This window comes from Medicago truncatula, chromosome 7 (assembly GCF_003473485.1).
Source record: "Medicago truncatula cultivar Jemalong A17 chromosome 7, MtrunA17r5.0-ANR, whole genome shotgun sequence".
NCBI classification, from domain to species: Eukaryota; Viridiplantae; Streptophyta; class Magnoliopsida; order Fabales; family Fabaceae; genus Medicago; species Medicago truncatula.
The window spans coordinates 34,180,870-34,205,645 of NC_053048.1; the positions used below are offsets into that span (position 1 = coordinate 34,180,870).

The window sequence follows — 24,776 nt, forward strand, 5'->3', positions numbered from 1 at the left end:
ATCATATTACTCACAAGATGAGATGATATATTCAATGACATTTTGCACTTTTATTTGTCTATTATTGGCAGGTATGCATAACTGGTAAATGTAATCAGTGAAAAATATCATAACACGCTTCTATCTTAAGATGGTGAGCTTGCATAACTACACAAATTCAACCTGTGTGGTTTTATATGGCTATAGCTTTACAAAGGGAAACTTTACATAAGTTAGAGTTCATCATGATAGAGTATCTTCTCCAACATTTTCTTCTTCTTACAACTCCAATTGCATCTGGTAGAACACACCGAGTTGAACAAAGCAAGCCTCGTGGATTGAAGGGTTACAATACTTGAAGTGGAAGGAGATTTTGAGAAAACAATAGCATAGCCGTCATCCATATTATCGGTTCCTTCAGGAAATACCTGCCACAAAAGGCTTCCAGCTCCACTCCCTCCTTTCTTTGTGGAGTTTAGGACTGCGCTGTAAACAGTGCTTATTAGTGTGTCTCTATATGTTGAGTTGTAGCCAGGATCCTTGGATGATACACCAAACTCAGAAAAAACAACTGGCATTCCAAGATACTTTTCAGCATCCTCTATGTGTGCATCCATCCATGATTTTACAAATGAGATATGTGTATCAGCAATTTGTGGTGAAACCCTTCAAACAAGATGACTGACTTAGTTATAAACGGTTATACTATTCATGTTCAAAGGTGTGCATTTAAATAAAGAACCAACCACGTTATTATGTAGACAAAAAGTGTTGGTTCAAATAACTCTGCAGTCTGATCTTAGTCCCTCCAGTTTTTAAAGTTTTAGTCTTTGAAACATTAGAAAAATTGCTTTTGAACCTTGTTGTTTTAGTTTCAGTTCCTATAAATATTTGTGTATTTTGGAAACAGTTGCTGTAATATGTGGATATCCCTAAAATGGAGGGCAATCCGACAACTTGTTACAACATGAACAAAATGAAAACAATATTTCAATGTTTTAGGACTAAAACCAAAAAAAGGAAGAATGAGGGGGGCTGGTTAGAAAATGTATATATTACAAGGGCCAAATGTTAATAAATAGTGTTTATCACAGACTAGCAAATAGTAGAAAAACTTCAGAAACTTACCAAGAGTCAGCATACATGTGAACAGAAGCAAAGTCCACTCCAAGAACCTGATGGTTCCTAATAAAATCAGTTCCAACCTGTTGAGCATATGTATTTGGATTGAACTGAAGTCTCTGAGGTGTTGAAGGGCCATAAAATCCTTCTAGTCCAATCTCCACTAGGTGTTTTGGATCAATTTTCTTCACATGGAATGCCATTTCTTGTATCCAATCCTGTATTATATATTCACAAGTGAAAAGTTGTTGAGTTGAGTGCAACTACATGATATCAATATAAGTTTGTTATAATGATATCCAGAAGAAGTTTACAAGGGGCAAACCTGTAACTTGTCACCTGTGGGATCAGAGTTGCATCTAGGCTCATTCATGAGTTCCCAAGCAAAAATGGTAGGATCTTCCTTATAAGTGATATTTGTGAATGTGTTAACTCTATTGAGCACAGTCTACACAGTGAAATTTAACTTAGTCATTGCAGTATATACCAAACAAGCTTTAAAGTAAGCAATGTTGGTTTTGAGCTGTAGCATTTAAGAAAGGAACTTGCCTTAACGTGGGACTTGTAGTAGCTTCTAAGGGTTGAATGTGTGTAGAAGTCATCATCAGAGGTCAAGTTAAGGCCAGCATCTTTGCCCCATTTCACATATTGTGCTTTTCCACCATATGCCTCCCAATTGTTGGCCAATGATAATATCAGCCTGATTTTGTATTTCTTTGCTTCACTTACCACAAAGTCCAAGGCCTGTAGATCAATCATAACCATAACCATCAAATCATACAAACATTTGATTTTATTCGTAACAACTTTTAAAATCATTCATTTAATTGGCTGTGATGTGCTTTGCAGACAACGCAAAACTTTTTACGGTGACAGTGTATACAAATTAAACTCATTAAGTTAAGGAGTACCTTGAAGACTTCTTCGTCATAAACCGAAGGGGATTTTTGTAGGGCCCGCCATTGGCCATCATTGAAAGCCCAAGTCCTACAAACTGTCATACCTAGTGAGGATGCTTGTTTGAAAACCTCAGTGACTTTTCCTCTGGTGGAGTCATCTGCAGCAAACATCATTAACCAGTATGTGTTGAATCCATTTATATAGAAAGGCTGACCATTCACCACAAATTGGTTTCCTTTCTTCCCTACCATTTGCCATTCATCCTCTTCCATGTCCCACATTGTTTCACTTCTAACACCATTACAAAAAACCAATATTTAATTCAATTTTCAAGGTTAAAAGAACAAACATATCATCATCATCCATTGTCACCATCGGCTGCAATTTGGGGTTGAAACCGACCATTGACAACGACATCCCACACATCCATATCCACCGATTGGATGTGAACACCGAAAGAGTTTTAAACAAAAGGTTCAGAAGGTTTAAACTCTAGAAATTAACATCATTGCTAATTTACAAACATTTGTCTGCTAAACTAAAATGATCATAGGACAACTAAAAAAATGTAACATAAAAAAATTGACATAAAATTGCAATCCAATTTAAAAATAATGAAAAATCCATACTTTAATAAACAAAATTTTAAAGAAACCTCGTACAAAAAAGTTCGTATATTGGTTGGCTAGTAAATAGTAATATAGAACAGCTAGAGGGTGCATGCATGATCATACCCATAATTTGTGATAGGTTTATGTACATGATCTTGTCCTTCCTTTTGTGCCTCTTCATCCACCCTACTAACAGCATTAGAACTTAGAATCAAAAGAAGGAATAAAAAAATAATAGGCATTCCCATTTTCTTCATTGAGATTGGTTACTTAGCCACAATATAATGTCCATGCTCTATTAGGGCATGTTATTAAATATCTGAACATTTTAAGTTATCTTTCCATAGAAATCGATCAAACTTAGAAGGTTAGCGGGCAAGTATAAAGTACATTCTATATCTAACTTTAAAGTGAAGAAAATATTTTCTATGTTCCATTTTTAAGCAATGGTTTATACAAGTGAAGGAGTAAAGTTACAAAAACATCACCTTTGTTTCCTAAGGCACTTTCAAGTGGGTTCCACAGTATAGACTTATAGAGAGAGGCTTATGGTCGACATATATATGCTTATAAGCTTATAGATGTGTATTGAGAAATTATATAATACAGCTTCTAAAAAACTGAACTTTAGAATCAAATTTCAACATATGTGAGAAGCTCTTGCTTAAACAAATGCTTAATTATTTATTATAAGATTATTTTGATCTCTCTTTTTATCATAAGTATTCATAGAGAATTTTATCAAACTGATTCTTAATCCATACGGAGTTATTTCCTTCCTTGTGTATGCAACATGCATTTATACTCTTCCTTGTCTGTTTCAAATATATATATTTAGTAATAAAGTGAAGCTCTGTGATTACTGTTGCAGTTAAACAGTCCTGATCTCTTTGATATGTATTCTGCTGGAATTGTACTCTTGCAAATTGCAATTCCAACCTTAAGGTCTCAAGCTGCTTTGAAGAATTTCAATTTGGAAATGAGGACATATGGATATGATTTGAACAAATGGAGGGACTCTACTCGCATGAAATCTAACTTCCAAATCCTTGATAGTGAGTCTGGTAGAGGTTGGGACTTAGCATCAAAGCTTATTGATAGATATTTTAGCAAGTGTACTAAATACTATCGAAGTAGTAAAAATATCGTTCCCACGAGGACTGTGTTAATCTCAATTTAGCAATAAGGTTAATATCTAGGATGTGTAAATTTCTTTTAGTGCCCGAGGCAGTAGTTTTGATTGCATAAATTTAAATAACAGAAAATAAGATAGATAGTTTTGGAAAAGACAAGGAGAGAGATGAGATCAGGTCTTTCGAATCATCGATGTTCCCCTAATTGGTATACTGCACCTATTTGTATTAATGATTTTCTAGTTCCACGATAGTTAACAAAATAGCCCTAATCAATCCCTTGAGTTAGGACTCTCTTCTCAAACTACAGCCCCTAATTCCTTAGGTGGTCTAATAATTCTCGAAGGTTTAAAGCACGTTAACCTAATATCACTAACAAACGATTATCCATTCCTAGACTAACCATGTTTATTAGAACAATTCAATTAGGTCTAAGTCGAAAGCTAGGGTCAGTAGTCATTCGTTTTCACCAAATCATGTTTATATTTGATCAGGATATAAAAAGCATAAAGAACAATTGAATTGAATAAAAACTAGATTGTCATTAATAATAAATAGAGTTTCACAGCAACATGGATCAATTAGGGTTACAAGGAATCATCTCAGACCTAATCTCTAAGAGATTTAGCTACTCATAATTGAGTTTACAAATAGCATAATCAATGGAAAAATTAAAACATACATAAACTGGATTAGAGATGATGAAATCGCCCCTTCTGCAGTCTTCTGGGTGTTAAAATCGCACTTTAGCTCTCCAAAATCGTAATCCTTATTTTCAGAATAGTCTTCAGTTTAAATAGGCAACATTTTCTGCGTTCAAAATCGCGCCACGCCTCATAAAATCGCGCCACGACTCTGAAAAATCGCGCCACGCCACCAGAAATCGTACCACGATTTCTGTGGCAGAACCAAACCTTCATTCTGGTCACAAAATCGCACTACGCCACTCAAAATCGCGCCACGGTTGCCAATTTCCAGCACTTCCAGAATTTCTGCTTTTTACACCCCCAGGCTGTCTAAAATTGCTACAGACTCAATACAAACATCAAAACAACTGTTTCTTCAAAATCTTGTATTTTTCATGCTTTCCTTGTTGTTTAAGCTTGCTTGTGAACTCAAAATTATCATAAAAAGACTCTAAAAATAGCAAATGACTGACTGTCATCACAACCCCAAACTTGAACCATTCCTTGTCCTCAAGGAATTTACTTGTAATATTGACAATCGACAGTAAAATAACAATTACCTGATCAAGCGATAGTACTCAAAAGTTCATCACCTTACTAGCTAAAGATGAGCTAGTTTGACTTGTTAGCAACCACCAATTCACAACTCCACGCAACAATATGAAAGGGTTCACACACAGTCGACATGCAATCTACATATTACCATACGTTTGAAAAGTTTCTAAACATCAATCAAAATCAATGTCAATGCACACTTTGAAGTTTTAAAGGGTTATAACAGGGCTTAGGTGAAGGTGGGATAATATTTGGATAAGTAGGCTACATAAAATTTGAGTTAGGCATTCCTACGGAAGTTAAGCACAAAAATCAATCCATCATTCATTCACCTTTAGGAACAACAATTCTTGCAAGGGTACTAGAGATTATTTATAACAATTGGGACAATCGAGTTTGAAGTTACTCGGTTTTTCAATGTTTTGTCCCTTTTTCATTCAATTTTTTTTTTTTTTGAATACACCATTTGACATATTGTTTTCATGAGAATGTTCTTATTATTATTTTTTTCTTGTTCTCTAGTATCCCCACCCCAAACTTAATTGGTTGCAAAATCCAATAGCAACCCCAAACTTAATATTTAGCAACATTCTACAATGCCTAACTCAGAAAAACAAAAAGGGATAAATCCTAAAAGTCTCTAAGCTTGTAATGTAGTTTGTCACCGAACAAAAAGATCTAAACCTATCGGCTCAATTTGGCTAAAGAAAGAATAAAATTTCAAAACAATCAGGGTAGGTTTCAAAAGGCTCACAGGACCAAGCACTTTTGTCTCAGTGTGTATATGACAAAGATCAATCGACAGTAGAGAAAAATTGCAAGTTCTACAAATGTAAATGCATGGAACACTCTTTAGAAGTAAATTGGAAAATAAAATTTGGCCATGAACCTTACAGTTTAGATTTCTGGGAGTTGTGACTACCTATCTTTCACTGCCGTACACTTCGCCTTTGAAACACAAGTCACTCCTCCTTTTGAACTTTTGGAATACCACTTGAGCAAACATTTGTTACTAAACTGGAAAAAGTCAACAAACAAGCAAATTCATCAATAATAAACAAGTTCAGATTCAATCACATAACAGGGGGAAACAACTGAGTTATTCAAACACACTGACAATTGTCTGACTCAACAATAGGAATAAAATATTGAAAATAAAAACATAAATAAAAATGATGGATTGCCTCCCACCAAACGCTTTATTTTACGTCATTGAGCTTGACGCTCCAACCACTGTTAGGGTGGCAAATATGATAGAATGAATATATCATCCTTCTTCTTCCTCTTGTTTGGTAGGAATTCCATGAATTTGGCATAAAGAATCAGATACTCCCATGCACTCACTGTTGATCTTTTGGAATTTACGCTCTCCCACCTTAGAGAAGGACGTGCATCCATTTGCACACGAGTTATTTCTTTAACCTCCATTGGTTCAGATTTCGGACCAATATCAACACTCCTCACTTTGGGATTTTCTTCTACCACAACCTTGTGACATTCTGTCTCCATCTTAACCAACTTCCTTTGAGACTCATGTGCCTTCTCAACAAAATCACAACACTAAACATCAAACTTCTCAAATGAAACTTGATTTGACACCAAGAAATCATCTAAAATATTTTTAAGCTGAGTATTGTAATCGATGTTGATCACCTCCTTCTTCTCTTCACAATTACTACCTGGTTGATTCGCCTCATAACGACAACATCTCTCATTTAATCTTGAGATTTTTCTGTCCAAATATCCTATCTTCAAAGATAGCATATATTTTTCATACTTCAACATACCAATCTCTTTTGTGTCACGGAGGTATAACCTGTCTATCATAGCTGCAAAACTTGGATAAACTTTTTAGTAGCACAGTACAATGAGAAGAAAAAGAAGAGCATAAATCTTTTTTTTTTTTTTTTAAAAAAAAAATAATATATATACACAAAAATATAAATGACAGAAATCCTAAATAAAAACAAAATTTCCAAATTGAAATGACTCAACAGTCCCCGACAGCGGCGCCAAAAACTCGATAGATATTTTAGCAAGTGTACTAAATACTATCGAAGTAGTAAAAATATTGTTCCCACGAGGACTGTGTTAATCTCAATTTAGCAATAACGTTGATATCTAGGATGTGTAAATTTCTTTTAGTGCCCGAGGCAGTAGTTTTGATTGCATAAATTTAAATAAACAGAAAATAAGATAGTTTTGGAAAAGACAAGGAGAGAGATGAGATCAGGTCTTTCGAATCATCGATGTTCCCCTAATTGGTATACTGAACCTATTCGTATTAATGATTTTTTAGTTCCACGATAGTTAACAAAATAGCCCTAATCAATCCCTTGAGTTAGGACCCTCTTCTCAAACTACAGCACCTAATTCCTTAGGTGGTCTAATAATTCTCGAAGGTTTAAAGCACGTTAACCTAATATCACTAACAAACGATTATCCATTCCTAGACTAACCATGTTTATTAGAACAATTCAATTAGGTCTAAGTCGAAAGCTAGGGTCAGTAGTCATTCGTTCTCACTAAATCATGTTTATATTTGATCAGGATATAAAAAGCATTAAGAACAATTGAATTGAATAAAAACTAGATTGTCATTAATAATAAATAGAGTTTCATAGCAACATGAATCAATTAGGGTTACAAGGAATCATCTCAGACCTAATCTCTAAGAGATTTAGCTACTCATAATTGAGTTTACAAATAGCATAATCAATGGAAAAATTAAAACATACATAAACTGGATTAGAGATGATGAAATCGCCCCTTTTGCAGTCTTCTGGGTGTTAAAATCGCACTTTAGCTCTCCAAAATCGTAACCCTTGTTTTCAGAATAGTCTTCAGCTTAAATAGGCAACATTTTCTGCGTCCAAAATCGCGCCACGCCACCAGAAATCGTACCACGATTTCCGTGGCAGAACCAAACCTTCATTCTGGTCACAAAATCGCGCCACGGTTGCCAATTTCCAGCACTTCCAGAATTTCTGCTTTTTACACCCCCAGGCTGTCTAAAATTGCTACAGAATCAATACAAACATCAAAACAACTGTTTCTTCAAAATCTTGTATTTTTCATGCTTTCCTTGTTGTTTAAGCTTGCTTGTGAACTCAAAATTATCATAAAAAGACTCTAAAAATAGCAAATGACTGACTGTCATCACTTATCTCCAAAAGAAGTTCCGAAAGAAGAAGGCGTTTATCTGCTGCTTCTGCTTTGAGGCATCCTTATTTTCTTCTTGGTGGTGATCAGGCAGCTGCAGTTCTTTCTAAGTTCAGCTTTAGCACAAAGTGAGCTGCTTATAAATTTTTGGTTTGTTTGGATGAGTTTATCTACAACTGTTTCTAGCTTATTTTCACCAGCTCTCTTGGATAGCATATTAAAACAACTTATAGATGTATATAAATAGTTTGACTTAATTTTATCTTTCGTTATACAAATAGCTTATACATAAAAGCTTATATTATAAACAGTTAATTATAAGTTGTTTATCCAAATGTAAGTATATTTATCTCATTTTATGATTCTTTCATTTTTTTTTTTCATACTTATACATGCATGACGGTTTTATATCACCATAGCTTTACAATTGGTAACCTGGATAAAATCAGAGCTTCTTTCTTCATCACTCATTTTCCAGATAACCTGTATCAATCAGACCCTTGGAAGCTCTTTGCAAGGAATGGTGGGAAGCCCATTTTAAGGAGATGAAGGTTTGGTCTCCAAACCTAGTGGCAAAAGGTAGGATTGTATGGATCAAGATCTTAGGGATACCTCTCCATGTGTGGGAGGAGAAGACATTCAAGCAGTTGGGAAATCAATACGAGGAGTTCCTGGACTTTGATGAAGTAACTATCTCTAGGAAGAGGATGGATGTTGCAAGGATAAAAAAAATTTACAGAGAGGTTGGGGTGGATAAATGAACAAATCTCTATTAAGGTGGTAGGGGTTGTTTTTAATTTGTGTGTGATGGAGGATTTGGGGGTGGAGCAGGCTAGAGGGAAGGAGGAAGAAAAGGAGTGGGAGGACCGATCGTCGGTTCCGGTAATGAGGAGGTGGTCGGAACTGAGTTGGAGGTACAATCTGATGAGGATGACATGAGCAAACCTATACAAGTAGGGGTGGAGGATAACAGTCATAGGGGAAAGTTAACCACCTATGAGAGGAAGGGGATGATATTCACCTTTCGGGATCTCAGTATTCTGATCCTGCAATAGGAGAAGGATTTTTGAATCAGCCAATTACCTTGGAAAACGTGGAGGGAGGGGGAGAAGTTTTAGCCATGTGGGAACCTCTTTTGGAACATGTTAACAAAAGGTTGAAGTCTTGGGGAAACAAGTTTTTGAGTTTTGGAGGTCGAATTGTCCTTTTGAATTCGGTGTTGAATGCAATACCAATTTTCTACCTCTCCTTTTTGAGAATGTCGGTGAAGGTGTGGAGAAGCTTGATTAGAAATCAAAGAGAGTTCCTTTGGGGAGGGGTGGAGGGAGGACGGAAAATCAATTGGGTAACGTGGCGAAAAGTTTGTCAACCAAAAGCGAAAGGAGGTCTAGGTATTAGGGATATAAGACTTGTCAATTTAAGTCTTTTGGCTAAATGGCGATGGAGGATTCTACAAGGGGGTGGCGGCCTTTGGAAGGATGTTTTGAGAGAGAAATACGGGGCAAGTATAGGTGACCTATTGACCAGAAGTAATGCTTGGCCTACTTACGCTTACGCCTCAATTTGGTGCAAAGATATAGTAACTATAGATGGAAAAGGAGGGGAGAATTGGTTTAATGAGGAAGTCTTTAGGCGAGTACGTGATGGCTTAACTACTTACTTTTGGAAGACGAGATGGGTGGGAGGAGTGACTTTGAGCATTAAGTACCCAAGACTATTCGCTATTTCAAACCAAAAAGACGCATCAGTGGCGGATACGAGGAGTGATGGCAGACACAACCGGGATTGGAACTTCATTTGGAGGCGCCCACTTTTTGTTTGGGAGGAAGGACTTTTAAATGAATTGTAGCAAGACTTTCAAGGGTTCACATTGACCCAAGGAGAGGATGAGTGGAAGTGGAATTTGGATGAGGGAGGGGTTTTCACAGTTAGTTCAATTTACAAGAAACTAGAGGGGGGCGTGAATCTTGCAAACAGGATGTGAGAGGAGCAAAAGCAGGTTCAAAGTCAAATATGGAAGAGTACCACACCTTCAAAAGCGGCGAATCTCTCGTGGAAGGTGTTGATTAACCGAATCTTGGCTAGAGTTAATTTGCTGAGAAGGAAAGTTATCCCGTTGACTGCCAACTTGAGGTGCTTTTTATGTAATGAGCAGAATGAGTCTACAAACCACTTATTTTTGCATTGCAATGAGACTTGGAAAATTTGGCAATATGTTCAAGAATGGTTAGAGGTGTCTGTTATTACTCCCTCAAATCTGTTTACCCATTGGGAGTGCTGGAATGGTGTGGGGTTGAATAGAAAAGAAGTGAAAAGAGGATTGAGAATTATATGGCAGACAACTATTTGGGGAATCTAGATTGCTAGGAATAACGTCATTTTCAACAATTGTGTTTTTAAAGTGGATGAAACAGTGGAGGATATTAAGCTGTTGTCATGGAGATGGAGCCTTGCTAGATTGAAAATTCCATCGTGTATGTATTATGAGTGGAGATGGCATCCGAAAAATCTGCCTTGGGAGGAAGTGATTGTCAGGTTGCGGCGCTGGTGTAGGTGCGACGGTGGTGTTTTTCGACTGGTGGAAGGGGGATGCTATTTCCCTGTTGGCAGTATTCTCAGTAGGAGCTTTTGGTGACAACAATGCAGGAGATTTAGGGTTGAGTCAAATGTAAAACAACTTATTTATAGGCTAGATTTTCTTGAGGGATTGGCTTTGTGTCCGGTCACTACGATGAGATCTCGCGGTCTAGATTTAAAGTTGGTAATGTTTGGATTTTTAGAAAATAAAAATTTGACAGTTTTAAGAACGTTTGATATTGGTTGGACGTTCAAAGATCGCATGACTGCACATTGTTCAAAGATCGCATGATCGCAAATAATGCGCCAGATAATTACATCTCTTAAGAAAATTCATGACACTGGCACTGTTCACAGGGATATAAAGCCTTCAAACTTGGTTGTTACAAAACTAGGTCGGATTAAATTCGTTGATTTTGGTGCAGCAACAGATCTTAGGATTTTGTTCCCCCTGAACTGTATCTTCTACCACAAGAAACACCAAGTCTTCCTCCATAGCCAATTGCAGCTTTACTTTCACCATATTGTGGCAGGTCTGACTTCTTTTATCCTATTTAAATATGTAGTCAAATTAACATAACATTGGCTTCTAACAATTTTTTATATTAGTAAAAGAAGTATATAGGCCAACATATTGATAAAATCACACGCAACTTTGAAGTATACATACATTAATAAGTACTATTTTGGCTAATATGTTCCTTAATTTGAAATATGTTTAGATGGATTTATATTCTTCTATTACCTATTGTGTTTGCATCAGCTAGAATTTCCAGATTGTGGTATCTTTTACTAATTAAGGCCCTATTTTGATAAACAGCTTAATTTGCAGCTTATAACCAAAACACTTATCATATAAGCACTTGTGAATAAGTTATTTCTATTACACAAGTTAAGTTTCAATATCAAAATAAGTTTATGTTTCTTCACTCTGAAAAATGCTTAAGAGCTTTTAGATGTTAATAGATAAATTAAAGGTCTGTTTTGATTCAATTATTTGAGCTAAGCTATTGGCATAATTACTTGTGAGACTGTTTGAGAGAATTTATGGAAACCACTTATAACATGTCCATAAGCTCTTAAGGATAGCTTATGAAAATAGTTTGTAGCGTATACGAAAATAGTTGTACGATATTTTTTCATTTTTTTATGCAACGTGCATTTATGCTCTTCTTTGTCTGTTTGGAATATGCAACTTAAGTACTAAGCTCTGTGATTACTGTTGCAGTTAAACAGTCTTTGGAATTGTGCTCCTTCAAATGGCAATACCAACCTTAAGAGTTAAGATCTCCGGTTGCTTTGAATGATTAGTCACTTAGTCCCTGAATAGGAAATGAGTCATCACTTTAGTCCCTGAATGCAGATAAATTGCAAAATAGTCCCTGAATGTAGACTATGTTAGTCAATTTAGTCCCTGAATGCAGACTCTGTTAGTCAATTTAGTCCCTGAATGTAGACTCCGTTAGTCACTTTAGTCCATGAAATTGACTAACAGAGTCTACATTCAGGGACTGTTTTGCAATTTCTCTACGTTCAGGGACTAAAGTGACTACTCCTTTTCCATTCAGGGATTAAAGTGACTAATTCCCCAAAAAAAATATAGCATTAAAGCAAATGACATATAATAACTAGAATTTAAGATAAAAAAAAAAAAAAACAAATGACATTCAAAAACTAATAAAACAATTTATCATAATGTTGGGCCTTTCGGGTGAGACTGCAATGAGTTTGATCATCATATCAGGACATGAGTTATATGGGTCATCCTCGCACAACACCTTTAGACAATAGTTATATGTGTCATCTTAGTTATATGAATGATTATCTATCTAATGTTCTTTTGACACTAATTGAAAAAAAATCTACACTTATTCCAACATATAGACTTGCGCATAACTTGATATTATCATAGTTGGAACTTGGAACCAAGGTTGTCAAAATCTAGATTTTGCTTAAAAAATCGACAATCGTAAAATTGCAGCCAAATTAAAATTGAAGGATTTTACTCAACTACTTTTATAGAATCGATATAAGAAATTGTAAAATCGCAATAAAATTCGATTGATTTTACCAAAAAAAATAATACTAAATATATGTTATAAATGGTAATATCTATACTATATATAAAGAAAATAACGTCTTTCAACTCTTTTGGACTGACCCTCCAAAAAAAAAATTGTTTTGACTGACTTTTTCTCTTTCCAAAAAATACCCTCAATTTTCAATGCAAACACATATAACAAATAGATAAGAATAAATTTTCCTTCAAAAAAAGATAAGAATAAATTTAAATATTTAAAAAAAATATAACAAACACAATTTGAATATATATATATATATATATATATATATATATATATATATATATATATTTCCCTTAATCAACATTTTCTATAATAAAGATTGTTGTTGGTGTCGTTAAAAAAAAATTAGATTATAATTTTTTTTGTTATATTGTTAGTGTCATTGAAATAGATAATATGGTTAGTTTGGTTTGTTATAACTTGAAAGAAACAAACATTTATATTTTTAGTTTTAAACAAAATCAAATGTTCATATAAAAACATCGTTTATAATTTTCAAACGTTTGCACAATAAGAATAGTGGAAAGACGGAACATGAGTGTCTGTCTTTTCGCTAGTAGTCATAAATGACTTAGTTTATAAGAAATCGTAAAATCGCAATCAAAATTGATGAATTTTGCCTATTTTTAAATTCTACTATAGATTTGAATCGTTGGATGTGAAGAAAATCGCAAAATCCTTTATTTTAGAATTTAATTCGATATTTTAACATCAGAATTATAAAAAAGCTAAATTCATTAATTTTCAAGCAGTCATTAATGTTTAACACAGCAACACTAGTCTATCACCATCAAAACCTAATAAATTCATTTGCATGATACACTACATTGAATCTTTTTTTTTTTTGGTCAAGTAGCCTAGTGGCTAGAGCTCACACAATTTAATTGTGGAGAAGTGGAGTGTCCGGGGTTCGAACCCCGGCTCCTGCATATAATATGCAATATCCCTACCAACTGAGCTAAGCTCACGGGAATTACATTGAACCTTTTTTAATAGCAGCTATTTAAACATTGAAATACTACTTGAATATTAAGGCTTGCGTTGTGTTTGATATGTGCAAACAAGTTGTTTTGTGTTTAATTCTATTCTTTATTATATATCAGATATGCGTGGAATGGCTTCTGTCGTGTTGCCGTGTAATTTATGTTGTATAATTCTGCTGAAAACTCATAAAATACAGCCTATGGTATACTAATGTTATGATGTTGAACTATAACTTGCTACCTTACTTATGGAACCATGTATACAAATTACTTGGTATGAAAAATGCTATTCTGTTTCGTAACTTTCATGGTTAATTTGCATGATACAACAGTATTCAATGGATTAGCTGTTGTTTATACTTCAATGTAACTGCGTTTTCATCATTTCAACGGCGTTGTTTAAGCAAATCTACAAATCATCTTTATGTTTCAAGGCGCAATAAACACTGCAGATTTTCGTATGCTAATTTTCATAAAACTTACGGACAGGGTAAATGCTTAGTTAATAGAACAAATTAACATACATACGGATTTATAGAGTTTTCGAAACATATAGCAACTAATATTTTAACTAATTTCACGTATTTTCTTGAACTAAATAAGTCTCGTGCGGCAGGTAGAAGATCTAGTTAATATTTAACACAGCAACACCAGTCTATCACCATCAAAACCTAATAAATTCATTTGCACTAAAAAAAAAAAAAAAAAAAAAAACCTTTCTTCTATTCAACCTTGACAATAATCACATTATTGTCGTTCCTTTCCTCCGTAGTTTCCCCATCCTTTATTTTAGGCAAAACAACCTTGAGCACACTACATTTCATCCTAGCTCTAATCTGATCGATCTTGTAATGTCTCCCAGTTAAATCATGCGTGCAAGAGGATTCACGACCACCTCTCTCGCCTTTAATGCTAAGAGTATTCTGATACACGTTGATATTCACATCTTCCTTAAAGCGTCCAGGCATATACATACGGATAAGCATATAATCCTCTGTCTCTCTCCAATGGTAGCGGCTTTGAATGATTCGAATCACCTTTTTGTTGAAGACGACTTGATTCATGAACAGATCAAACACAGCTAAAAACAATTAAAAGATAAAGTTAAATATAAAAGATGAAATAATATATCACGAAAAAAAATGAAGATTAGAATGGGCGATAACATCTACCTGAGACAAGACCATTGCGGTTAGTGTCAGCGTTCTGAGGCATGCCACTAGTATTAAAAGGGGCGAAGGGGCTAATGAGATGGGGATTGGCTTTAAAATAGCGGTAAGAGGGGCGAAGGACAGACAAGACGATGGGGTAAAGGTAAGACTTTGAGATGAGACCGGGGGAGGAGACTGTGAGAGAAGAGGGGGCGATGGGGCGAAGGAAAGACTTTGAGATGAGATTGGCGGAGAAGACAGTAAGAGAGGAAAGGGCGATGGAGCGAAGGAGAGAAAAGACGATGGGGAGAAGGAGAGACTTTGAGATGTGACCGGCAGACGGGACGGTAAGAGAGGAGAGTGAGTGGGGATACATATTTATATGAGGGAACGAGCTATCGGAGAGACGATCGGCGACTGTCTTGGGGTTAGAAGAGCGGTAAGCACTAGAAGAAGAAGAGGCGACTACAGGGCGAAGGAGAGGGGGCATGGCGTTGGTGTTAAAAGAGCTGTAAGCGGAAGAGGCAACGGGGCGAAGGTGATGGGGATTGGATTTAAAATAGCGGTAAGCGTAAAAGGCGAAGGGGCGAAGGAGAGAACAAACGATGGGGCGATGGAGAGACTTTGAGAGGAGACCGGTGGAGGAGAGGACAGTAAGAGAGGAAGCAGCCATTGCTTGTTTGTGAGAGAAAAAGATTGTTCGTTTGTTTTTGGAGTAGAAAAATTGGAAGGGAGAGTGAGTGTCCGGGGATATATTTACTACTTTCTTGCTAAAAAAGAAACAAAAGATCTTATTTAAAAATAAATAAAAGATAGAGGATAACTCAAATATATTTACATTGTCAAAAAAAAAAAAACTCAAATATATATATATTTTTTATCCGGAAAGAGCTAACTAAAAAATATATCCATATTTTTATACTACTTATATATTAGTAGAAAGATTTCAGCTCTTTTTATTTCGATAACGTTTGAAAATTATCAACTGTGTTTTATTTCTAAAATTTTGATTTTTATTAAAACTAAAAATAAGAAATTTTTTTTTTTTTTTTGAAAGAAAAAATATAAATGTTTGTTGTTTTTAAGTTATAACAAAACAAACTAAACATATGATTATCTATTTCAATGACACCAACAACAATCTTTATAGAATAAGTTGTTTAAGGGTATAATTGAGATAAGGAAAAAGTAAGTATAAGTATACTTATATAGTTTGTTACATTTTTTAAAGGCTTAATTGCACTTTTGGACCCCTATCTTTTCAAAAGTTGCGGTTATGGACCCCTAACTAATTTAAATACAAAACAGCCCCCTATGTTTTGATTTTTTGACAGTTTTGGACCCCCAGTTCATTGTTGATTCGGTCAACGCTGACGTGGCCCCCTAAGTGAGGTGCCACGTGTCTTTTTTTTATATTTTTTTTGCCTTGGGGGTCCAAAACTGCTAAAGAATCAAAACATAGGGGCTGTTTTGTATTTAAATTAGTTAAGGGTCCATAACCGCAACTTTCGAAAAGATAGGGGTCCAAAAGTGCAATTAAGCCTTTTTTAAATGATAAAGGAAAAAAATCATATATATACTAGCGAAAAGACGGGCACTCACGTGTCCGTCTTTCTTCTATTTTTATTGCGCTAAAGTTTGAAAATTATTAACGGTGTTTTTTGTATTAAATTTTGATTTGGACTAAAACTAAAAAAATAAATGTTTGTTCCTTTCAAATTATAACAAACTAAACTAATCATGATTATTTATTTCAATGACACCAACAATATAACAAACAAAAATATAATCTTTTTTTTTTAATGAAACACCCTTACCTAAGATCTTACATTGGTTGTTATCACCATAAGAGACATACCCTTTTTCTTTCCCGTCATATACCACTTTCTTTGCGAGGTTGCAAGACATTTCTACAATATTTTTAGGTAAGGTTTAGGTCCCCAACACAAGTTGGGTCCTTGGGATTAGTGACACAAGTAGATACTTTGGGTACCCACTTCATAATGCCTCTTGGAACTAAATTTTTCATAACATGGCAGTTTGGTGTGGTATGCCCAATTTCTCTACGATAGTTGCACCTTATTTTGTGCTCATGAGTTTTGCATTTTCGATTGTTTCTTTTAACTCTTCTTTTGGAGGGTTTCTTAAAACTTGAAGGTTTAGCAAATCGATTTGCAAAATTCATTGAGACATTGATGGCTTGTTCTAGCTTACTTTTTAGAGAGACAATCTCCAATTGTAGTCTAGGACAAGCCATGCAAGCATTGATGTCCTCATTTGATTACTTGGGAACATCAATAGTAGGTGAAACTTTAGAAGGAGTTACAAATATTTCTTGCTTTAAAGATGCATGTTCATTTTTGAAGTTTTCAAAATCTTTTCTCATTTGTATAATTTCGGCTTCCAATTTGAGAATAGTTCTCCTTTGGATACCAATGGTTTTAAAAGCATTCATGGCATCTTCATGCATTTCAACAAGAATATTTTGCAACTCATCATAAGATGGTTTTAGTTTAAGTTTTCGATCACTAACCTCAATTGATTTCTTTCTTCATCCCATGAAGCATAATTGAGCAATTTCATCACTAACCTCTTCATCCACCCTACTAAAAGCATTAGAACTTAGAATCAAAAAAAGGAATAAAAAAATAATACATATTCCCATTATTTTCTTCATTGAAATTGGTTACTTAGCCACAATATATAATGTCCATGCTCTATTAGGGCATGTTATTATATATCTGAACATTTTAAGTTATCTTTCCATAGAAATTGATCAAACTCAGAAGGTTAGCGGGCAAGTATAAAGTACATTCTATATCTAACTTTAAAGTGAAGAAAATATTTTCTATGTTCCATTTTTAAGCAATGGTTTATACAAGTGAAGGAGTAAAGTTACAAAAACATCACCTTTGTTTCCTAAGGCACTTTCAAGTGGGTTCCACAGTATAGACTTATAGAGAGAGGCTTATGGTCGACATATATATGCTTATAAGCTTATAGATGTGTATTGAGAAATTATATAATACAGCTTCTAAAAAACTGAACTTTAGAATCAAATTTCAACATATATGAGAAGCTCTTGCTTAAACAAATGCTTAATTATTTATTATAAGATTATTTTGATCTCTCTTTTTATCATAAGCATTCATAGAGAATTTTATCAAACTGATTCTTAATCTGTATGGAGTTATTTCCTTCAAGCAAACACACTATGTATGCAACATGCATTTATACTCTTCCTTGTCTGTTTCAAATATATATATATATATTTAGTAATAAAGTGAAGCTCTGTGATTACTGTTGCAGTTAAACAGTCCTGATCTCTTTGATATGTATTCTGCTGGAATTGTACTCTTGCAAATTGCAATACCAACCTTAAGGTCTCAAGCTGCTTTGAAGAATTTCAATTTGGAAATGAGGACATATGGATATGATTTGAACAAATGGAGGGACTCTACTCGCATGAAGTCTAACTTCCAAATCCTTGATAGTGATTCTGGTAGAGGTTGGGACTTAGCATCAAAGCTTATCTCCAAAAGAAGTTCCAAAAGAAGAAAGCGTTTATCTGCTGCTTCTGCTTTGAGGCTTCCTTATTTTCTTCTAGGTGGTGATCAGGATATGCGGTTGAAGGTTAATCGTGCGAGGTTTCGCAGGGAGGAGAAGAGGGTTACAATGGTCTCGACCGGAGGTGGAGCCGGAGTAAGGAAAGAGGAGGATGGAAAGGAAAAGAGGCTCAATGGAAGGAGGGGACTTCTTATTCCAATGCTGTTTTGGGGAAGAGGAACCTGTATATTCCACCGGTGGAGGAGAGACGAAGTATATGGAGATCCGGCCGAGTGAAGAGAGGTTGGAGGAGCTGAACGGAAGCTATGTGGGGGTTCTGAATCACCTTGGCACTGGTTTGTCAATACAACAGAGTATGATAATGGAGGGTCTAGACAAAATCAAGGTTACTCCAATGGATGGTAGGATGGTGCTACTGCAATCTGAGATCCCAGGAGAGGTTATGAGAGCAGCTGGAACTCACAAGGAATGGTGGGAGGCCCATTTTAAGGAGATGAAGGTTTGGTCTCCAAACCTAGTGGCAAAAGGGAGGATTGTATGGATCAAGATCTTAGGGATACCTCTCCATGTGTGGGAGGAGAAGACATTCAAGCAGTTGGGAAATCAATACGAGGAGTTCCTGGACTTTGATGAAGTAACTATCTCTAGGGGTTGTTTTTAATTTGTGTGTGATGGAGGATTTGGGGGTGGAGCAGGCTAGAGGGGAGGAGGAAGAAAAGGAGTGGGAGGACCGATCGTCGGTTCCGGTAATGAGGAGGTGGTCGGAACTGAGTTGGAGGTACAATCTGATGAGGATGACATGAGCAAACCTATACAAGTAGGGGTGGAGGATAACAGTCATAGGGGAAGTCAACCACCTATGAGAGGAAGGGGATGATATTCACCTTTCGGGATCTCAGTATTCTGATCCTGCAATAGGAGAAGGATTTTTGAATCAGTCAATTACCTTGGAACACGTGGAGGGAAGGGGAGAAATTTTAGCCATGTGGGAACCTCTTTTGGAACATGTTAACAAAAGGTTGAAGTCTTGGGGAAACAAGTTTTTGAGTTTCGGAGGTCGAATTGTCCTTTTGAATTCGGTGTTGAATGCAATACCAATTTTCTACCTCTCCTTTTTGAGAATGTCGGTGAAGGTGTGGAGAAGCTTGATTAGAAATCAAAGAGAGTTCCTTTGGGGAGGTGTGGAGGGAGGACGGAAAATCAATTGGGTAACGTGGTGAAAAGTTTGTCAACCAAAAGCGAAAGGAGGTCTAGGTATTAGGGATATAAGACTTGTCAATTTAAAGTGGATGAAACAGTGGAGGATATTAAGCTGTTGTCGTGGAGATGGAGCCTTGCTAGATTGAAAATTCCATGTGTATGTATTATGAGTGGAGATGGCATCCGAAAATCTGCCTTGGGAGGAAGTGAGTGTCAGGTTGCGTCGCTGGTGCAGGGGCGACGGTGGTGTTTTTCGACTGGTGGAAGGGGGATGCTATTTCCCTGTTGGCAGTATTCTCAGTAGGAGCTTTTGGTGACAACAATGCAGGAGATTTAGGGTTGAGTCAAATGTAAAACAACTTATTTATAGGCTAGATTTTCTTGAGGGATTGGCTTTGTGTCCGGTCACTACGATGAGATCTCGCGGTCTAGATTTAAAGTTGGTAATGTTTGGATTTTTAGAAAATAAAAATATGACAGTTTTAAGAACGTTTGATATTGATTGGACGTTCAAAGATCGCATGACGCACATTGTTCAAAGATCGCATGATCTCAAATAATGCGCCAGATAATTACATCTCTTAAGAAAATTCATGACACTGGCACTGTTCACAGGGATATAAAGCCTTCAAACTTGGTTGTTACAAAACTAGGTCGGATTAAATTCGTTGATTTTGGTGCAGCAACAGATCTTAGGATTTTGTTCCCCCTGAACTGTATCTTCTACCACAAGAAACACCAAGTCTTCCTCCATAGCCAATTGCAGCTTTACTTTCACCAATATTGTGGCAGGTCTGACTTCTTTTATCCTATTTAAATATGTAGTCAAATTAACATAACATTGGCTTCTAACAATTTTTTATATTAGTAAAAGAAGTATATAGGCCAACATATTGATAGAATCACACGCAACTTTGAAGTATACATACATTAATAAGTACTATTTTGGCTAATATGTTCCTTAATTTGAAATATGTTTAGATGGATTTATATTCTTCTATTACCTATTGTGTTTAAATCAGCTAGAACTTCCAGATTGTGGTATCTTTTACTAATTAAGGCCCTATTGAATAAACAACTTCATTTGAAGCTTATAGCAAAAACACTTATCATAGAAGCGTTTACAAGTAAGCTATTTCTATTAGACAAGTTAAGTTTCAATATCGAAATAAGTTTATGTTTCTTCCCTTGGAAAAATGCTTAAGAGCTTTTAGATGTTAATAGATAAATTAAAGGTCTGTTTTGATTCAATTATTTGAGCTAAGCTACTGGCATAATTACTTGTGAGACTGTTTGAGAGAGTTTATGGAAACCACTCATAACATGTCCATAAGCTCTCCAGGATAACTTATGAAAACAGTTTGTAGCTTATACAAAAATAATTGCACTATACTTTTTCTTTTGTGTGCAACATGCATTTATGCTCTTCTTTGTCTGTTTAGAATATGAATGTTAAGTACTAAAATGGAGCTCTGTAATTATCGTTGCAGTTAAACAGTCCTGGGATTGTTCTCCTTCAAATGGCAATGCCAACCTTAAGGTCTCCAGTTGCTATGATTTGAACAAATGGAGAGACTCTTACTCACATGAAATCTATAACTTCCAAACCCTTGATGGCGATTCCGGTAGAGGCTGGGACTTAGAAGCAAAGCTTATCACCGAAATAAGAAAACATTTATCCGTTGCTTCTGCTTTGAGGCATCTTTATTTTCTTCATGGTGGTGATCACTGATCAGGCAAGGGCGCAGTTCTTTCAAAATTCAGCTTTTGCACAAAGTGAGCTGCTTATAAATTTCTGTTTGGATTGGTTTGTTTAAGCTTGTCTGCTGTCATGAATACTTGAGACCGGGAGAGCTTAAGGAAAAACTTATGACATGTCCATAAGCAGTTTTCAGCTTATTTCCATAAACTCTGGAAGGCAGCTCGTCAAAACAGTATATAGTTTGTATGAAAAGAATTTGATTTTTTTTTTTTTATAGAAAAGCTTATACATAAACACTTATATGATAAGCACTTATGCTACATGCGCTTAACTAAGTTGTCTATCCAAACATGACCTTTATGTAAGTATATTTGTCATTTTCAATGATATTACTCACAAGATGAGATGATATATTCAATGACATTTTGCACTTTTATTTGATTATTACCGGCAAGTATGCATAACTGGTAAATGTCATCAGTGAAGAATACTATAACATGTTTCTATCTTAAGATGGTGAGCTTGCATGACTGCACAAATTCAACTTGCATGGTTTTATATGGCTATAGCTTTACAAAGGGAAACTTTACATAAGTTAGAGTTCATCATGATAGAGTATCTTCTCCAACATTTTCTTCTTCTTACAACTCCAATTGCATCTGGTAGAACACAAGGAGTTGAACAAAGCAAGCCTCGTGGATTGAAGGGTTACAATACTTGAAGTGGAAGGAGATTTTGAGAAAACAATAGCATAACCATCATCCATATTATCCATTCCTTCAGAAAATACCTGCCACAAAAGGCTTCCAGCCCCACTCCCTCCTTTCTTTGTGGAGTTTAGGATTGAGCTGTAAACAGTGCTTATTAGTGTGTCTCTATATGTTGAGTTGTAGCCAGGATCCTTGGATGATACACCAAACTCAGAAAAAATAACTGGCATTCCAAGATACTTTTCAGCATCCTCAATGTGTGCATCCATCCATGATTTTACAAATGGGATATGTGTATCAGCAATTTGTTGTGAAACCCTTCAAACAAGATAATTGACTTAGTTAGAAACTGTTGTACTATTCATGTCAAAAGATGTGCATTTAAATAAAAAACCAAACACATTATTAAGTAGGCAAAAAGTATTGGCGCAAATAACTATGTAGTCTTGTTTTAGTCCCTCCTGTTTTTGAAGTTTTAGTCTCTGAAACATTAGAAAAATCACTTTTCAACCTTGTTGTTTTAGTTTTAGTTCCTTTAGATATCCGTGTATTTTGGAATCAGTTGCTGTAATATGTGGATATATTGATATTAGTCGATGACTTATTACAACATGAACAAAACGAAAACAACATTTTCTATGTTTTAGGACTAAAACCAAAAAAAAGGATGAATGACGGGCTGATTAGAAAATGTATATATTACTAGGGCCAAAATGTTAGTAAATAAATAGTGTTTTTCACAGACTAGCAAGCAAATAGTAGAAAAATTCGACATACTTACCAAGAGTCAGCATACATGTGAACAGAAGCAAAGTCTACACCAAGAACTTGGTGGTTCCTGATAAAGTCAGTTCCAACTTGTTGAGCATATGTATTTGGATTGAACTGAAGTCTCTGAGGTGTTGAAGGGCCATAAAATCCTTCTAGTCCAATCTCCACTAGGTGTTTTGGATCAATTTTTTTCACATGGAATGCCATTTCTTGTATCCAATCCTATATTGTATACTCACAAGTGAGAAGTTGTTGAGTACAACTGCATGATATCATTAGTTTCTTATAATGATATCCAGAAGTTAACAAGGGGCAAACCTGTAACTTGTCACCTGTGGGATCAGAGTTGCATCTAGGCTCATTCATGAGTTCCCAAGCAAAAATGGTAGGATCTTCCTTATAAGTGATATTTGTGAATGTGTTAACTCTATTGAGCACAGTCTACACAGTGAAATTTAACTTAGTCATTGCAGTATATACCAAACAAGCTTTAAAGTAAGCAATGTTGGTTTTGAGTTGTTGCATTTAAGAAAGGAACTTGCCTTAACATGGGACTTGTAGTAACTTCTAAGGGTTGAATGTGTGTAGAAGTCATCATCAGAGGTCAAGTTAAGGCCAGCATCTTTGCCCCATTTCACATATTGTGATTTTCCACCATATGACTCCCAATTGTTGGCCAATGATAATATCAGCCTGATTTTGTATTTCTTTGCTTCACTTACCACAAAGTCCAAGGCCTGTAGATCAACATAACCATAACCATCGAATCATACAAACATTTGATTGGTTGTGACGTGATTCACTGACAATACAAAACTTTTTCCGTGGACGGTGTATACAAATTAAACTCATTAAGTTAAGGAGTACCTTGAAGACTTCTTTATCATAAACCGAAGGGGATTTTTGTAGGGCCTGCCGTTGGCCATCAGTGAAAGCCCAAGTTCTACAAACTGTCATACCTAGTGAGGTTGCTTGTTTGAAAACCTCGGTGACTTTTCGTCTGGTGGAGTCATCTGCCGCAAACATCATCAACCAATATGCGTTGAATCCATTTATATAGAAAGGCTGACTATTCACCACAAATTGGTTTCCTTTCTTCCCTACCATTTGCCATTCATCCTCTTCCATGTCCCACATTGTTGCACTCCTTAACACCATTACAAAAAATCAATTTAATTTTCAAGGTTAAAAGAACAAACATACCATTGGCCACAGTTATTTAGAGAAACCTCGTACAAAAAAAGTTGGTATGGTTGGCTAGTATATAGTAATATATAACAGCTAGAGGGTGCATGCTTGATCATACCCATAATTTGTGATAGGTTTATGTACATGATCTTGGCCTTCCATTTGTGCCTCTTCATCCACCCTACTAAAAGCATTAGAACTTAGAATCAAAAAAAGGAATAAAAAAATAATACATATTCCCATTATTTTCTTCATTGAAATTGGTTACTTAGCCACAATATAATGTTCATGCTCTATTAGGGCATGTTATTATATATCTGAACATCTTAAGTTATCTAGAAAAAACCTAAAGTTATATATCTAACTTTAAAGTGAAGAAATTTTTATCTCTGTTTCATTTTTTGAGCAATTGTTTATACAAGTGAAGGAGTAAAGTTGCAAAAACTTCACCTTTGTTTCTTAAGGCACTTTCATGTGGGTTCCACAATATAGACTTATAGAAAGATGCTTATATTTAGACATATATATGAAGCTACACTACTTGTCGTTAGTATTATTATGGGAATCATATATCATATCATATAAATATGAAGTTGATTAATTATTGGTTTACTGATGAAACGTTAATAATCTCAAAGTGCATGTTAATCTTCTCTTATCTAGTACAAAGTCTTAATCAACTTTAGGTATGATAT

The 24,776-nt window shown here is 35.4% G+C and overlaps 2 protein-coding genes across 5 annotated transcripts; both read right to left on the reverse strand.

Moving 5' to 3' along the window:
* Positions 1 to 23: 23 nt before the first annotated feature.
* On the reverse strand, positions 24 to 24,397 carry LOC25498853 (mannan endo-1,4-beta-mannosidase 6). 4 transcript variants are annotated; one of them, XM_039827712.1, is made up of 6 exons: positions 24,200 to 24,344; positions 2,013 to 2,292; positions 1,651 to 1,845; positions 1,427 to 1,549; positions 1,108 to 1,319; positions 24 to 645 (listed from the first exon to the last, which is right to left on the reverse strand). In XM_039827712.1, exons 1-6 carry the CDS (start codon positions 24,334 to 24,336, stop codon positions 213 to 215), a joined length of 1,380 nt encoding a protein of 459 aa, XP_039683646.1. In that variant the 5' UTR covers positions 24,337 to 24,344; the 3' UTR covers positions 24 to 212. The 4 variants fall into 4 exon arrangements, with proteins under 4 accessions (XP_039683646.1, XP_039683648.1, XP_039683647.1 ...); XM_039827714.1 differs by lacking the exon at positions 24,200 to 24,344 and adding an exon at positions 2,736 to 2,942 and having other exon boundaries at positions 2,013 to 2,289; XM_039827713.1 differs by lacking the exon at positions 24,200 to 24,344 and adding an exon at positions 2,736 to 2,940.
* Positions 14,385 to 17,728, reverse strand: LOC25498850 (uncharacterized). Its single transcript, XM_024770665.2, has 3 exons — positions 16,761 to 17,728; positions 14,965 to 15,713; positions 14,385 to 14,873 (listed from the first exon to the last, which is right to left on the reverse strand). Exons 2-3 carry the CDS (start codon positions 15,614 to 15,616, stop codon positions 14,515 to 14,517), a joined length of 1,011 nt encoding a protein of 336 aa, XP_024626433.1. The 5' UTR covers positions 15,617 to 15,713; positions 16,761 to 17,728; the 3' UTR covers positions 14,385 to 14,514.
* Positions 24,398 to 24,776: the final 379 nt, after the last annotated feature.